General features: G+C 36.8%; 1 protein-coding gene across 3 annotated transcripts in view; it reads left to right on the forward strand.

The window, feature by feature from the left end:
• Positions 1-18,165, forward strand: part of LOC131044522 (uncharacterized) — a 138,280-nt gene that overhangs the window by 31,994 nt on the left and 88,121 nt on the right. For all 3 annotated transcript variants that reach the window (XM_057977865.2, XM_057977866.2, XM_059211244.1), the window contains exons 2-3: positions 11,307-11,483; positions 11,594-11,808. In XM_057977865.2, the coding sequence (XP_057833848.2) occupies positions 11,307-11,483; positions 11,594-11,808 (392 nt within the window). The remainder of the gene's footprint in view (positions 1-11,306; positions 11,484-11,593; positions 11,809-18,165) is intronic.

Below are 18,165 nucleotides of genomic sequence, written 5' to 3' on the forward strand. Positions count from 1 at the left end.
ATACATGTAACTATAGACCAAAAAATTGTGTCTTGGCAAAACTCAGTGGACCCAAATTTGACTTGGGCTTGGCGACCTGGAAACTAAAAAATACTTAAATAAATTAACTTGGTGAAAAAACACAGCGAAATTCACAAGGCTTGCTTAAACTAGCTAAAAACTTGGCAAAACTCACGAATGGGCAATTTACACAGCTGTACAAATATCTTCTGAGCACCTGGTGAAATAGACATATTAATCTACTTAAATCCTTATGTTGACTAAATTTTCTTAAAAAAAGTGTTTATTAATTAAACTGATAAAATTAATGAAATTTAAATTAATTTAATTAAGTACAAGATCTGGGTTTAATACAAATAGAAAGTCGATTAGGATACTTAAATTTTGATTACATAACAAAAAGAAAGTCTACTACAATGAATACATGAGGAATCTGAAACAAGACTAGAGAAGGTGTACAAAACTAAAGCAACAGAATATTTTGTACAGAATTCTCTGTGTGCTACAGTCCTACAATCACACTATCGTTCAAGTTTAGCAGAAAACTAAAATAAGCATATATAGTTGCTAGAAATCCTTTCCAAGGAAAAGGGGAGGCACAACGAAAACTCTAAAATGTATTCAAGAGACTTCATGAATGCAAAGAGCCAGAAAGTATAAAACAATATAGAAGAATGGAGTAGAAAGCTTCACTGTGAGATGTCCAAAGGCTCAAAAGAAAAAAATGCTAATATAAGATGCTGGGATGCTAAAGATTTTGGGAAAGTTGTCTCAACCATGCATTTCTAGTGTTCAATTTTAATTCTTTCATATACATTCACTATTTTGTCTTCACGTGAGAGAGTTGATATCTTATTTGGAGGTACCATGGAACTTTTTTAGTGAAATTTATCCTCATATGAGAAGGTAGGCATCCCACTATGAGGTGGAATTCTTTGGCCATGTGTCAACATCTTGTGATGTGTGTAAGTTCATCATGAGGGGAGTTCCATATGACACATTCTATGATGCATGAGAGCATGTAAGAGGGTGGTTACAAGAATCTTGACCAACATTATGATAATCTATGATGTGTGTCATAAACATCTCTCTAAAGGAAGGAACTACCAAAAGTTGGACACTCAACTTGGTGGGTTGAATATGACAAGTTTACGACATCTTATGACATGACTATTTTTAACTTGTTGGATCCATCATGGAGAAGGAGGATTGGATTTTTAGTCTTCGACTTTGGGTGCCATACTACCCATGGTTGGCTCATGGTTTTCCAAAACCTTTAGTGGTTTCCTTTGTTGGTGTTTTCCTATTCATTTGGGTGCTTGGGTTGAGATGTATGAGGAGTTTTCTTTGTAGGGTTAGTTATGTTGTCAGATGTTCTTAGGAGGAGGAAGATGTGGTTCACCATGTTAAGGTTTTGAGCCTACAAGTGTATTGCAACATGTTTTTTGTTGCAGATTAATACATTGGTTTGATGCTTTGGAGTGTGGAGTTTTTTATTTAAAAGGGTTCTCCTCATGGATATTGCTATTTCTTTTATTTTGTCTATTCTATTTCTTTCTTGCTCTTAGATGTGTTAATTTACATGTTATGTTGTCGCTATTTATTTAGATTTAAAATTTGTATTTTTTTCCTCAAAAGGTTAATGTGGAAATCAATTTTGTCTTAATTCCGCTTTATATGCATAGTTGTGTGCACTTGTACCAAGCATTTTGTCAAGAAAATCATTTAGTATTGAAGGTGCATACTAGGTTCATGTTTCCTTACATTTGGTATTAGAGCTATAATGGTTACATGATTTTCATGTGTTGTGATGGTTCCATGGTGATTAGGCTTGAGGGATTTCTTCTTTTGTGATTTCTTAGACTAGAAAACTTGAGGGAATTTTTAGGAAGGAATCAGCTAATTATTAATCCTTGTATGAGTGGAAGTTGTGTAGTTGGTCTTGTTTTTCGGGATATAGTAGGCACTTGAAGGATAGAGAAGATGGAACTTTATGGAGTTCGTCAGGACGTTGCATGTAATTTTATTTTGACCTAGAGCTCCTGTTTGATATTATAGATCAACCATCCTACATGGTGGTTCAGGTGTTCTCATTATGTGGTCATGTGCAATAGAGTGCTTATGTTGGGTACTTTTGGCTCTTTGTATACATGGGAGAGCATTGGTTTTCTTGACTATAGTTTGGTGTACTTAAGTTGGGTACTTGGTTCTAGTCTTGGTTAACATTTGAAGGCATTGGTTTATTAGCCCTAAATGAATGTAGGTTGTAGAGTTAGTCATTGGATGACATTGAAGCTTCCAAAATAGCCTAATTTCTTCGTATGCATGTACATGGTGGTGGTTGTGGAGTTGGCTTGTTTGGAGGCTTGGACTTCTTGGACAATCCCTTCTTCCTTTTGGATGGTAGTACTTGCATGGTTTAGATTCATGTGGTCTATAGTTATGGGTTTTGTAGATTTTCTACTCAAAATCTATAGTTATGCTTACTTGTGATAATTTCATTATTTAGGTTTAATTGTTTTGGTGCTTTCAAACTTGTGGGTTTTCTAGATGAAGTGAATTTAGATTTGCATGCATGTCTTTGACATGAATGGTTTTGTATGTTTAACCAAAGTTGTGGTTAAGTAGATTTGTGTAGAGAAAATATTTCAAATTGTGAATCTCATGGGTGTGTCTTTGGATGCAAGATAGTTGTAGGTATGCATGCATGCTTTGTGGATGGTTCAAGGAGGTTGTTTATAGCTTTTTCAATGTGGAGATGTTAGCATGTGATTAGTCACTCGGTATCTCTACTGTGGTTCTTGTTGGGTTTCTAAGTTTTTGATTATGAGAAAAACAGGTGTTGAGGGGACCCGAAACCCCTAACAACAGGTTTTGAAGGGACCCGAAACCCTCAGATTTTACCAGGATCTGGAACCCTCAGTCCAACGTTGCCATAGAAAACAAACCATGAAAACCAGCAGCCCTTACACAACTGAGCTAACAAAAGGTAGCCACACACCAACACTGCCATAGGCACAAAGAGCCAGCCAGACACTTAAGATATGATCAATACAAAACATGTTGGCCACATCGACTAGGCTACAACCTCAAACTTAAGAACAAGTGACGAGGGTTAACAGGCACCCTCAGCCAAACGACAGGGATGTTCCCGACTCCCTTAACCTGAGACAAATACTCCAGACAACAAAATGCTAGTCTAGCCCATAACCAAAAACAACCACAGTCTAAACTGGCCCCTTTAAAACTATCAGCTTCCAGCCAGACAAGATTAGACATAACAGACAAAACAAGTTGAATAGAAACATGGGGATTTTGAAAGGCTTCCCTAACCTTAGAACTGGGTTTTGTAGAGGCTCCCATAACCACAAAAAGGGTTTTGAAGTGGCTCCCTCAACCACCTTGAGCTGAAACAGAGGCTTTAAAATATCACCATCCAAGCAAACAAGTATCACCGAAATCTCCACCTCTATAGGAGAAGACGAAAAGAACTTGAAAGCACGGATCCAACAACCAGGAAATCACCTGCCTCAAGAAAAAGAACCTCCAAAACAGAAGAGGAAGCACATGGATCTGAGAAAAAAATGTTCTCCAACATCACCACCTCAATAGGGATCAATGGGGGAAGAAACATCAAGTGCTCAAACTCAGATGCAGGCCTGCAGCAATAAGGGTAGGCCACAGTCTCCCCCTTACTCCTGCAAACAGATACCACAGCCTCCAGCTCCACCTCAAAAGGATATCAGTTATCTCCAAACCCCACCATCTCTACCTCAATAAAAGACGTGGAAACCTCTATAGGAATGGTAGGAAACAACCCAAAAGGCTGAGATATGAGTGATAGGAACAGGACAAGAGGGACAGACAGGGAAAGACCCACAGCAGGACATAAGACTCCCTGCAGCCACAGGAGGAGATAGGATACCAAAATCCCAAGGAAGTGCCACTCCACAGGAACCCCTCCCGGATCCCAAATGTCACCATTACTCTTGACCGAAAGCAGAGGAACATCACGCTCCAAACAACACCCACTGTTATTACCAATGACTGTGGGTGCAACCACAACCCTAACAGCACAAAGCAGAGCTTCAACTGCAATAGCTCCAGCAACAACCAACGTAGAATCAACAATGACCGCACCCACCTCAAGGGAAGACGAAGCAAGAGGGAACGGTCTAAACCCAACCTTGTTTAGGCCCACATCATCGTCGCCACACACCTTCACTCCATCTCTCCTCGAGCCCAGACAAAATCTCCTTTGGAAACCAAGAACAACCTCATGCAGGGGGAAGAAGCTCTACCACCAAGAGGGCTCCGTGCACAACCCATCAACGCCAACAACCCGTGCAAGAACAACAACAAGCACAACTTGCATAGAGGAAATCTACAAGTAGAATCCACAAAGCAGAACACAAAGGGGAGGCGCCAAAACAGTAGCAATGATCCTTGTGCTGCAACCCCCATCTCTCCCTCTCCGCGCAACAAAAACCCCAAACTCTCTTCATTCGCACAAAGCACGTCTAGATCCACACCAAGGGAGGAAAGAAGAGGCAACCACCAAAGCATCTGCTCCAATACCATCTTCACCATCTTCTTCATCCTCCCCTTCTGCAGTCTCCCCTGAAACCCCTGCTCCCGCCCTAACACACCCGCTCCTCATTTCAAATTCTCGTTGGGTTTCTAAGTTGATGTTGTCTTCAGTTGTGGATTTGTGGCAAATTGGATCTAGTTTTGATTTGGTGTTTGAGTCATGAAGAATCTACATAATTATCTTTTGGTCTTTGATTTTATTATTACGAATGCAATGTTGAGTTTGCTTGTCTTTGGGTCTGTGGATCCATGTTGTGCACTATAGTAGAGTTTTGTTGTTTCCTTGGTTTCAATTGGAACATTGGGCATGCTTTTTGTCTCTATTGGATGCCTCTTTTCTATGCTACTTATGTGATTGTTTATATGTGCATGTTGCATGGAAGACTCAAATGTGGGTTGTCTATACTCATAGACCATTGCAGTGTAGATGTTTTATTTTAGTATGGTTTGGCTATAGACTATTTAGATGCCATGATGTTGTAGACTTTAGTTTGGTGGTTCTTCAACCATCATGATGCATTGGAGTTAATGCATTGGAGTTAAGTATTGAGATAGTGAGACATGATTGGATGAAGTATATTTGATTCATATTGTGGTACTTTGGTTTGTATGTGGCATTTTTGTAAGAGTACTTGAGTCACTTGAAGTTGTAGTAGTTTTTTTTTTGGAGATTGTTGTTTTGTTTTTCCCTTTGGGAGCTCTTGACGTTGTAGTTGAGTTCTTTGATTGTGTGGGGGCTACAAATGATCTTGAGTTAGAAGATGTTAATCACAATGGGAGCTTTGTCAATGATGTGATATTGTTCCATGGAGGACTCTAGATCTTTCTTTATGCATTCTTGGCATAATATGGATGCTCTTAGGATCAAATCCATCGATTGGAGACAAATGATCTTTTGTGAAGATGATGTAAATTATGATGTCATGAGAATTTCTTGATTCTATAGTTGGAACTATGGCAATGATCATTTTTCCTTATGAGCTTATGGAGATTTCTGTGATGCAGTTGAAATTTAGTTAGTATGAGATGGGTTTTTAGGTTCTTGTGGATATTGGATAAACTTGGGCGAGGCTAGAGATTACAGTGATGCAGTTTGAGTTTAGTTGGCATGAGATGGTTTGTTAGGTGCTCATGGATATTGGATAAACTTGGGTGAGATTGGAGATCTCTATGGAGATTATCTGTTGGAATGGTGACATCATCTTTGATGAGGTTTTAGAAGAAAGACTATGGAGCTTTCATCTAGAGCTGGATGTGAGTTCGATTTGGACTCAATGAGGAGATTGTTAATGGAGGTAGTCCATGTGGCTGTACATATCTTAGGAGTACTCTCATTCCTCACTCTTGGTCCACCCAACATAGAATTATTTGGGAGGTATTGGCCACCTCGTACTTAGATGTATTATGTTTTCTATTCTTTTTTTTCTCATGGAATGAGTCTTGAGTTGTGTATCTTAGTTCTAAAGAACTTGTTTGTTGAGTATATAGCATGGTGTATTTTTCCTTTGACTTCTCATATGCATAAGTTTATTTAGGAGAACACTTTTTGAGGAGTGTAGGGGATGGTTTTGAGCAAATTCCTTGGTGATGGGAATGTTTATTGGTTTGATCTTCCTTCATTTGAGAAGCTTACATCCTTGTCTATTCATTGATTTATTGATTATATGTTTGACCTTGGGGTTTAATTGTTGATAAGCTTTCTTTGGGGTTTTGGAAATGAGGATCTTACTTCTCATAGCTTTAGCACTTGGTGATGTTGGAAGGACATAGCATGTCATATGGTTTGCAATTTCACTCTATGGTCTTATGTTTTTTCCTAGAGGTTTGTATTCATATGAAATTGGAGTCGAGGTTTGTGTGGAGCTATTGTGATCACTATGTTTGTGGTCATTTACTATTGCTGGACTTGATTGTTTTTCTTTAGTAGTAGTATGTGGGCTCTTTAATCTCTATCATTGGTAATGTGGAAAACTTGCAAGAGCTGAAGTAGATTAGAGGTGAGAGAATAAGCAGAAAAATATTTGAGGAAGTATGCTTTGTAGTATAGTAGGATGATTGTAGTTTGTTGATTATTGTGGTGTTCTTCGATATAGGTTTTGATGACATGAGCCAGACCCCTTATGTGAGTGCTGATTGGTAGACTTTGAGTTTCTTTGGTTGGCACTAGATTAGAAATTGCTTCCATAGTAAGAATTTTAGGAGGTATATGTTTCCTTGGTGGATAGTTTTCATTGGATTGTAGTATTCAGCATCCTCATGTTTTTTGCACATTAGTGTGTTTGTTACCATTGGAGATGGTAACCTTGAGTACTAGTAGGATAGTGGATTATACAAGGATGGGAGCTGCAATGTTGGCTGGATACGTTGTGAGTAGGTCTATTAGTGGTTGGGTCAATTGGATGCGAGCAACAAGCTATAGTCATTGTTTTGGCTAGTTTGGAGTACGTGGTGCATACTCTATTTTGTTTTTGGAGATTGGACTATTAGGTTGTGTTTTGGTAATGAGTCGAGGTTAGATACATTGGTGTGTTTGTGTGATAGTTAGTGTGTCATCTTGTCTTGGAATTCTTATCCTTTGCAAGTGGACATGTTGGAGGATGATATGTTTATTGTCTGAATAATGGTCACTTGCAAGATGTTGGAAATGCTTTTGTGAATCTTGTGGGCACATTGGAGTTCAGGTGGGATAGCATGGTGATAACCTTGGTGGTTCACAGATTTGTTGGATTTTTCCTTTTCCTCTTGTAAGGTGTTTGACAAGTGGGAGAATGTTTGGAAAATGTGTTCCAACTTTGCATTCCTAACGTTCAATTTTAATACTTTTCTATGCATTCACTATTTCATCTTTTGTGTATATTGTCTTCATGTGGGAGAGTTGGCATCCTATTTGGAGGTGACATGGAATTCGTCTTTAGTGGATTTTTGTCCTCACGTGAGGAGGTAGGTGTCCCGTAGTTAGGTGACAACCATGTGTTGGAATCTTATGATGTGTGTGAGGTCATTATAATAAAAGCTACATATGACCAATTCTATGATGTGTATGAGCATGTAAGAGGGAGATTACAAGAATGTGGACCAACATTGTGACATTCTATGAGGTATGTCATAAGCATCTTTCTAAAGAAGGTAAATGCCAAAAGTTGGGTGCCCAAGTTGGTGGGTTGACTGTAATGTCCCTACTAGTTAGGGATCACTGTCCTGCAAAACAAATTGTTAGAATACAACATATACATCAATTTGTCACTAAATCATCTTGCAATTTAAGATTACTTAATTAACATTAATTCTTATCTATAAAAAGGATACGATGCCATACAAAGTATGTCCTTAGGCGGCTGTGAGGCTCACCTTCTTGGAACCACTCTTGGTCCCAAGCCATCCAGGAAAACGAAGGTGAATTCAATTCCTGTCTTGGATGTAATTTCTTACATCCAAGCCATCCAGGAACCAAGGTTTTAATTTGATTCCTGTCTTGGGTGTAATTTCTTACACCCAAGCCATCCAGGAAATCGAAGGTTAATTCAATCCCTGTCTTGAGTGTAATCTCTTACACCCAAGCCATCCAAGGCAGACCATAAGTCAATTCCTTGCCTTGGGTGATGTACCTCATCACCCAAGTCCATTAGAGGGGACCGGCCAGATCCGTCTCTTCTTGGATGAACTTGTCAACCAAGCCATTCATATATGCATATAGATCATCAGTATATATATATATATATATATATATATATATATATATATATATATATACTGCCAACCAGGGATTCGCGTATCCCTCCATTAGGCTTAAGGGAATTCCCCCCCTATGGCCTTCATTATTTAATCATATTTATATTGCATTTGACAATTTTATTATTATTTCCATTTCGTAATTCACATTATTAACATATATTCTTTACTACTCCTTAATACGTATTTGTTAACATATATTTTAAATATGCCTAACTATCACATATTGTTATTAATTTCATTAATCAAACATGTTCATTCCCTAATGTGTTAATCTGTATATTGTATTCATTAATGAAGTAAATAACATTAACATGCTAATTACCTACATTCTTTGATATTAACATATTACTTATATTCCTTATTAAAATAAAGCAAATTGTAATAGCATGCTGACCCTTATATACTATTTACATATATTAACATATTATTAACATTGCGCGAAAAATACATAACACGTACCTGTTTGCACGCAGCCAAGTCTCTTTTTCTTTCCACCACTGCTGGTCCTCCTTCTTCCCTGCCCTTCTTCTTTTTACTTGTTACTTGTATCCCGTGAGGGGTTGTACCCCTTCACAGTTCCCTTCCGCATGAAGGGGTGCGGCGATGATCACAGCCCAGGCTGTGATTACAGTCGCACCTCTTGTGCGTAGGTAATCGGGGGGGGGGGGGGAGGGGGGGCATTAAATGCATTATGATACGCATAGTCTAATTTGATTTTATTTATTTATTTAATTTCATTTAGTTTTTAAAAGAATTATTAAATAATAAATAAATCACACTTGCCATATTTTAAATGTATTAAATATTGATTGACATTTAATATATATTAAATGTATTTTATTAATTTAATCATTTATTCATTTAGAACCTTATTTAATTAATCTATATATATATTGACATTTATTCAAATAATTTTACATTATGTGATACCTTAGGGGTTATCACAGTTGAATATGACAAGTTTATGACATCTTATGACAACTATTTTTAGCCTATTGGATCCATCATGGAAAAGGGGCTTTGGAATTCGAGTCATGGACTTTGGGAAGAATACTATCCTTGGTTGCCTTTTCCAAAATCATCTATGGTTTAGATTGTTGGTGTTTGCCCATTTATTTGGGCACTTGGGTTGAGATGTATGAGGAGTTTTCTCTGCAAGGTTAAGCTGCAAATTATTTCTAGAGGAGCAAGATGTAGATCTGTATGTTAACTGTGCCTGCAAGCGTATTGTAACATGTTTTTTGTTGTAGATTAATTCATTGGTTTGATGCTTTAGAGTGTGGGGTTTTTTACCTAAAATGGTTTTTCCCACATATATTGGATTTTCTTCTCTTCTATTTATTCTTCTTTCTTATTCTTAGATTTGTTAGTTTACTTGCCATTATGTTGTTGAAATTTACTTTAGATCAGAAAATTGTATCACTTTCCTCAAAGGGTTAACACAGAAATTAACTTTCCTGACTTTGTTATTTGGGCATAGCTTTGTGCACTTGTATGAAGCATTTTGTTAAGAAGCTGTATTGGAGGTGCATACTAGCTTCATATTTCCTTACAATAGAGAGCTGAAAGAAGATTGAAATTAGAGAAATCTAAAACACTTGCAGCACAATTAGTTATCGAAAATTAAAATCCAAAATCCATTTGAAATCCCAAATCATCCCAAGATATTCCAAGCAAGGGAAAGAAAAAAAAGACAGTTCCAATGTTGATTACAAAGAAAACATAATGCCAAGAATCAATTACAAACACCTTTGACAGTGGCATTGGAAAGCATGCAAATGACCATACTATCATGGGATGAAATAGTGATTGCACAGATGTTTGCACAATTTTGTTTTTCGTCCTAGAAGGATAGAGCTGAAAATTATTGAAAACAACACAGATTACAAAATGGACTTAAAAACATTAGAAAAATCCATGTAAAACACAAGTACATAGACAAACTGAAATTTTGGCATTTGGCCTAGGGAAAAGGTTAGAGCACATCTATGCAATCCATTTTTGTTCTAAAACGACAGAGCTCAAAATGATTGAAAACAACACAAACTACAAAATGTACATAAAAAATTAGAAAAATTCCACATAAATTTTTGTCAACCAAAATAGGGAAAAGGTTAGAGGATAGGCTCAAATGAGTCCTAAAAGAAAACAATGGGAATGGACACTTAAATAGATACAATTTTCAATGATAAAATTCTAGGGTATGCAGCTTTTGATATTACACTTGCCGAGTTTTTGATCTATGCATGTAAGCTGAGAATTATTGAAACAACATAAATTATAAAATGGATAGGATGGAGTAAAATGAATCCTACATGAATGGTCACTAAATGTAAAATTTGCAATGTAAAAAATGTATGATATCCAATTTTCAACATTAGACTTGGCGAGTTTTTGATCCATACATTCTTTGAGCTTGAATGTGATTTAATAAGAAGGATACTATTAGATTATATGCTTCTCTTTAGTTGCACTTTAATTGAAGGGTCAACTATATTAAGTGGAATACATAATCATAAATGTAGTCTAGCGTGGGTGCTTTTGGAGGCAAACTTTATGTTTGTATTTTGGTTTTATATGTAGACAGCTATTTAAAATGGAAGCATTGGTTTACACCTTTCATTCGAACATGTTTCTCTTCCTAACAAAGGAAATCTCCTTGACTGGTTTCACAGTAGAATTGATTCAATTTTTTTGTTACTACATATTATCATTTCAAATTATTGCCATGCTCTAAAAGCTGGAAAAATATTTATTGAAGTTAGTGTTTATTAGAGGTAATGCTAAACAATTTTTACGTCTATATGGTTCCATAAGCTTGGAGTTTATATGTAATGTGCTTAATCTTCCAAGGATGGCGCAAGATAAAAGTGTCATGATTTAAGCCAATAAGATGGTTCAGAAACTTTTCTTTTACTAATTGACTTCATGTTTTGCTTCTTGTCCCCGATTTACTTAAACTACTTGTCTAAATTGATGTTTAGGTACATTTCTAAGACAAAGGGTGCATAACTTGCACGTACATAAGATACACAAACAAATGTGCAGAGCTGTCCTAGGTTCCAATGCAAGTGAGAATGCAATAGAGAGTAAAGGGAAAGATTTTGATTTACCACCTCCTGGATGCAGTCGTTTCAAAGTGGAGCTAAGCAGACCTCTTGGTTAGAAAATTCAAGTCAATCAATTAAAATCTATGAGAAATTTTATTAATATATACTCTTTATTAGCTGAAGTAGGAAATGATGTCATTGCTTTTATAATGTAAATACAGGCCTTGTGCTAGAAGAAGACAAGGCTGGAAAAATATTTGTTGCAGAAATAGTGAAGGATGGTAATGCTGACAAAAGTGGACTTGTAGATATTGGTGATCAGTTGATAGCAACAAGTGCAATTACTTATGGAAATGTAGAAGATTACCAAGGTGTTAAAGTAAGAAAGGGTATGCAAACAGTTCGACTGAATGTGCGAGGTGAGAGATTTGAGACGGTGAGTTTTATATTTAGAATTTACCATGTACATTTTGCATATGCAAATTATTATTCCACGCACTTTTACTTGAACTTGTTCATTCTTTAATTCAATCCAATGTTACAATGCTTGGGAAAACAAGTTTGTTACTGTTTAGAAGCGTAAACTACTAATTTATTTTTCTAAAATCATTTTATCTTATGCGAATATTAAAATGGTTTATTTGCATTAAGTTACATATCAACTCACATGTTGCTTGAATTCACTATCCATCGTATTCCTTCTCATGAATTCTCTTGTAGTTGATCATCTTATTAAATGGCTAATGCATTTTTGCATCCATTGTTTTCATAAGGCCTCTTCATTTAAAGATATGTTCCACCAAATTTCCTGGACGCGAGGATGTGGGTACGGGGGGATGTGTTTTTAAGGGATGGCAGAATTTTAATGTACCCTTCTCAGTGGTGATGCATTCAGTGGTCCATTGGCCTATTCCCGAGACCCGTAGGCTATGTGGAAAGGAGAATTAGGGTTTCCAATTTTTGTGGAGTTCTGCATGAGCTTGTTAGGGTTAGTTAAGAGGGAATTCTTCAGTCCTACTTATGGTTTCTTTTTGGGTTTTCAATGAATTCCAGTGTGGCATAACATGCAATTGACTCTTTGGTGAAGTGTGAACTTACTATTTTTAGTAAGTTAGGGTTTGGTTGTTTGGATGATGCAGTTTTGTTGAGCTTTCCAAGCTCTCTCTCTGGGTGCGAAGATCATGCTTTTCGGAGCAGTATTTCATGACTTACTATTTTTAGTAAGTGGTAGTATTGGGCATTTCTATTTTTAGCAGTCTTGGACATGGTCCTGATTGAGTGCAGTTCTGTGGTCTTCATTGCTCAGCTTCATCCTGGATTTCGTGTTAATTAGCATCAGAGTTATAAGTTATTCAATTAAATATTATTTCCTTATCCTAAGGTTTAATAATTAATTATTCTATTGCTGATTAATGACATTGGGAATTGTGCATATTATGATTTATTCTAAGTTTGTTAGGCGAATTATTTGTGTGATGAAGGGGGACGCCAAAATGAATATTGAGAAGGCTTTATTTTATGTGACCAAGTTTATTTTATGCCAAAATCGTGGTCCTCTTGCTAGGCGCGATTTTTGACTAAGGGGGCGCCATGCTTGGGTCCACCATTTGAAATGAAATGTAGAGTAGAGAGGTGAATTTGGAGGGAGTTGATTTGAATTTCAGACTTGGAAATCTATATATACAGATGCTTGGCTCCTCATTTGATCATCCAGAGAAATTATAATGTTATGCTCTCGGAATGACACCATACTTCTTCGAGGGTGAAAACCTCCTAGATTTTCCTTTGCAGTTTCGAGTGTGAGACATCACTCCTAGCTGTGGTTCGATTTTGTAGACTGTTTAGTGTTCCTGTGGGCTGCGTTTGGTGTGGATTTGTAGAGTTGGTTGCTGCTGTAATTTTCAGTGCTGTTGGTTCCTGTGTGGCTGAAGCAAAGATTCGGTCCTACCTCTCTGCTTGTGCGACTTCTCTTTCTGGGTACTGGCTCTAACTGCTTCTATGCTATTGGCAATATGTTTTGTAAGTTTGCAGCCCCTAATTTGTAGTCTTTGATTTTATAATGCAAATCATACTTTTCCAGCTTAGGCGTGGGTTTTGGGAGTGCATTGGGATGCGTGCTAGGTGTTTGGGGGTGTTTAGAAGCTCATTTTCAGTTTGTTCTTAGTCTCTTTATGCCTAGTGTCAGTTTGGGTGAGTTGTGGGGTGTGTTGAGTGAGTTTGAAGAGAGTTGGAAGCATTTTATTGTGATTTTGTGTTAATGGTTTGCATTTCCAGCTTGCTGTCATAAATTACAGATTTCCAGAAGTTGGCTTTTGGGTGTGCATTTCGAAGTGTGAGTAGATTAGTTGATTTGGGTGTGATTTGGGGTGATTTGGGTGAGTTTGGAGAGAGATATGAACATTCCCTAGTTTCTTGAAGTTGTTGGTTTGCGTGTTATTTATCCTAGAACTTTATAATTACATGTTGAAGGATCTTTTGGGCATTAGTACTTGTTTGGAGATATTTATCAGCATTGTACAACATTACTTCTCTATTCTATCTCTCGATTTCTATATTATAAGGTTAAGTAGTAGTAGTACTAACCATTTATGGAGTGTTGCTTGCCCACTGCATAAGTGGAAGAGGCTGGCTTAGCCGCCTTCTTGCTCTATAATTCAATTTATGTACTTTTGTCCTCCCACCGAATAAGTGGTTGAGTGATATTGTCCTCCTGCTGAAATATGCGGTAGAGTGATAAGTTTTATGTATTGTCCTCCTGCTGAAATATGCAGTAGAGTGATAGTTTTATGTCACGTTCTCCTGCTGGAATACGTGGTAGAGTGATTGTGTTAAGTTTCTTGTTGTTTTCCTTGGCTGGTTTACCGCCAAGAAGTTTAGTTTTTATCCTGATGAATAAGTAGAAGGGGCTGGCCTGCCGCGTGTGCATTGTAATTTCAGTTTGGCTTATGGTGCTAATGATCCTCGGAACACCGTATGCTCTCACCCTCCCAGATTGGGCTCTCGGTGAACAAAAGGTGGAAGGGTTCCTTTCCAGTTGTTTGGATTATTTCTCTAAGCTTAACGGGTTACCGTGTTTGCTTTGTAAATCTCATTGAAAAATAAAATAAAAATTAAGGGGGTTTATTACAAGAATCCTTGAAACACGTTGGATGTATTCTTGTGAATAGTTAGTCTATATACCTTCACTGAAACCCCAATAAATTCCTTAAAGAATGTATTATTTAGAGTGTCAGACCTGAGGAAACGTCCCCAAGCCTGTCCCTGAGACGTCTTTGTATGAGGAAATGGGCAGAAAACCCCAGGGACGTGTCCCCATATATCATAGATTTAAAGGTTTACTTTTTGCAACCAAAGAGAAAAATATGATTTAAGGTATAGATCAAATGCTAAGATAAATTTCTCTGAAGATAAGATAAGAATAAGCAAGATTGTCAAACTAGCTATATACTTAATAGAATAAAATTTGGGTCAATCCAAAACTTTACTATGCCATCTAATGGCTTCCACATCAAACTTACGTTGTGATTGATCAATTCAAAAATTAGGCCAGCCCTTCACTTCAACATTGGATAGTATTCCAACATTTCTTATGAAGGACACAACTATCAAAATATTTGGCTGTCTTGAAAGCAAGCACCTGTCTCTTGGGAAATCTGACTTGAAAGAAACAAAGTAAACATTTTAAAAAAGACCAAGGATGTGGAATAGAGAATACAATCTCTATCTCTATAGAAGAAACTGTCAAGGTTAAAAAAACATACCAAGACTAGAGGAAACCAAAAGCAAAATATATTTTAGAGGAGGACCCTTAAGTGGTATCTTCCAATTGAGAGAGCACTTAAAGAGAGTTTTAAATGGGCTGCAAGTGGCTACCCTGCAAAAGAAGTTGCTGGAGGTGTATGCAGAAAGTACAGAGAGTTGGGTTTTACCTGTGTATGGAAATTTCATCAAATAATAAAGGAGAAGTAGAGGCACCGTCAGGTGTCCAAGCATTGCTAGGAGGAAAGTTTTCTTCCTTCAAGTGCAGAAGAGAATTCATGGATTTTATTAAAATGGTAAAGAAAAATATTCAGAATTGGATGTTGGAAGAGATTCGGATGTAAACCCATGTTACATGGATTTCGATGATAGTATTGATTTGTTTCATTTGCTCAAAGAAAATAAAAGCACAAATGGACAGCAAGCTTGTATGTTAGGTTGAAAAGAAGACTGGGCATCCAATTCCTTCTTACAGAGACAGTGAATCAGAAAGACCGGGCATCCAGAGACAGTAAATCAGGAAGACCGGGAGAGCTTTCAAAAGAATTAAGTCAGGAACATGCCCAAAACTTTGTTTATAAACTTTAGCAGTAGCTGGCTGAATTGGACCTGTTACAGAACAATCTGAAGCTCTAAGTCAGCTAATAAGAATAGAACTGAATGATTATATCAAGGCACTTCATGATTAGGCTTGAAGCATCATAAGGTGTCAGGAGAAGCTTTATTACTAATTTTTTGCTGACTTCTTAATGACAAGCTATTCCATTGGCATCAATTTTCTTTCTTCACTTGTGTCTGAAGAATCTGCCCCAGCATGGTTCAACAGATATTGTATAGAATATGCCTTTAAAATTTATAATTAGTCAGTTGCTGGCCCTTAGTAATTGCCTTGAAGTATTTCTCATGTCTACAAAAATGTAATAATTGATTGCCCCTACCATAAAAATGTCCTGCTCTATATCAATAAAAGAAAATTTAGTTTTTTGAGAAAAAAAAGGAGTGAGAGTGGTGTCATTAATAGTACTTGACTATGTAATCCTCCTTTCTTGGATCAAGTTTGTATTTCTTTTCATATATCCTATGTTATACTCTCCTCCTAATAGGGCCCACAGCACATAACCATTTTTGTCATAAATTCTATGGTGGCTTCCTCTGTTGCAACAATTTCCTTGCAGGGTCTTGTTTGCTTTATTTGTTTTTGTAAGTGAACTCCTTTGTCTGTTGTTTTCTCCGATGGGTTACCTCCCTGAATTGTCTTTTACTACTTCAGTTAATGGTGTCCTTTCTACATGCTATTAGTAGAATTATAAAGGTGTCTCAGCACAATGTACAGAGCATTTTTGGTATGGTCCATTGTTACAACTTGTACATATGCATTTTATTAATTAAAAATGCAAAGAATCTCTTGTGAAATGTTATGTACTTATGACCTCTGTTTTGTTTTGGATTAATGATGTGGTAACATTACAAGTGGATCGTTTTGGTCAATTGTCATACCTATGGCCAGAGTTTGCAAACTCTGTGAGTACTCTCTGAGTTGCCAAGTACTCTTTTTTTTTTGCTGGGCGAATTTTCTCAAGTTTGACTCTCAAAATCTTATAGATACAAAAAAAAACATGATTAAAAATGTTGACATAGGTAAAATGTTGGTTAAAATGCGTTTTTCACATGTTTTTGCTATAAAACCATGCAATTTCTCTTTCGAGATGTCAATTTTTATTTAATACATTTTGTAATTGAATTTTACAAAAACAATATGTTTCTTAAAGAGATTTTAATTTTTAGTACTTTCTAAGTTGCAGAGTTGAAAATTTTGGGCTTGCTGAGTACTCTTCGAGTCTGAGTTTGCGAACTATGCCTATGCCTTTCTTCTATGTATGAATTAGTTGGGCCAATACATCAAGAAAGAAGGAAGGAAGTAATTAAATATATTGATGTCCACAAATCACCACAAAAAAGATCAAAGGGACTAGAAAATATGGCAAGTACAATAGCAAAAGATTAGGGCAAAAAAGGACCCTTAACATGAACCAACAAAGAAAAAAATGTAAAAGTGAGAACAGCCTGAATATGGCAGTGGGCCTGAAAGAGTGTAACCCCCAAACAAGTAGAGTGAGAGAACCAAAATCCTTGGGTCAGTTTTTGGTGACCCGTTCGATATTTCCGTCTGTTAGTCAAGCCTAAGTATTTTGGAGGCCATTTGTATTGCATGTATTGATAATGAAGAAAAAAATATCTATATGTAATCGTGTGTAACGTTCTTTTTCAGGCATAATTGATTAATCTATGCATAAGTGATATTGTAGTGTTTTCTTTCCAAATACTTTAAGGTAGAATTAGGCAGTTGCATTTTTGATGCCATTGCCATTTCATTCCTACCTCACTTGTGTGAAGCTGACGTATGCTGTCATCATAAGTTGCCTATTTGAATTGCTAACCTACAGTTCTAACTTATTTGAAAAATTCAGAGCTGTTGGGATAGAAGAGCATGCCTTGGAGAAAACAAACTAGTGAAGGATTTGAGTTTTCTTTAGCACATTGCAGTCATAAGATCCAATGAGCAAGAAGATGAGGATAAGTTATTTGGTAGCAAATTTGTGACAATCTCATTTGGAATGAGATAGTCAAATCATTGACAGTAGTACCACCTGAATTTCAGAGAAGCTATATCTAGTTGGAAAATGAATTTCACGGATGTAAATAACAATTAGAAAGACAATGAACCAACAACAAACACTATGATAACTGCTTCAGACAAGAGAAAGAGGAGGATAGTCAAATACATTAATGATTTGTGTTTGCAGGCCTGGAGAGAAAAATCATTTGGAATTGTCAAGTAGAGGCTAAATAGGTGGCTTGTGGTGCATGAACATGACTAAAGGAAATGGGTGCTACAAAAAATAGAGGCAGCACAAAGTTGAGAGGGAGGGAAATTGTTCTCAAGGAAGAGAATCCCATGGTGACAGATTGCCAAGCAGATGAATCAGATTGTGAGTTAATTAGTTGTCTAGAGATAAGTGATAATGTTATCATT

This window comes from Cryptomeria japonica, chromosome 9 (assembly GCF_030272615.1).
Source record: "Cryptomeria japonica chromosome 9, Sugi_1.0, whole genome shotgun sequence".
Taxonomy (NCBI): Eukaryota; Viridiplantae; Streptophyta; class Pinopsida; order Cupressales; family Cupressaceae; genus Cryptomeria; species Cryptomeria japonica.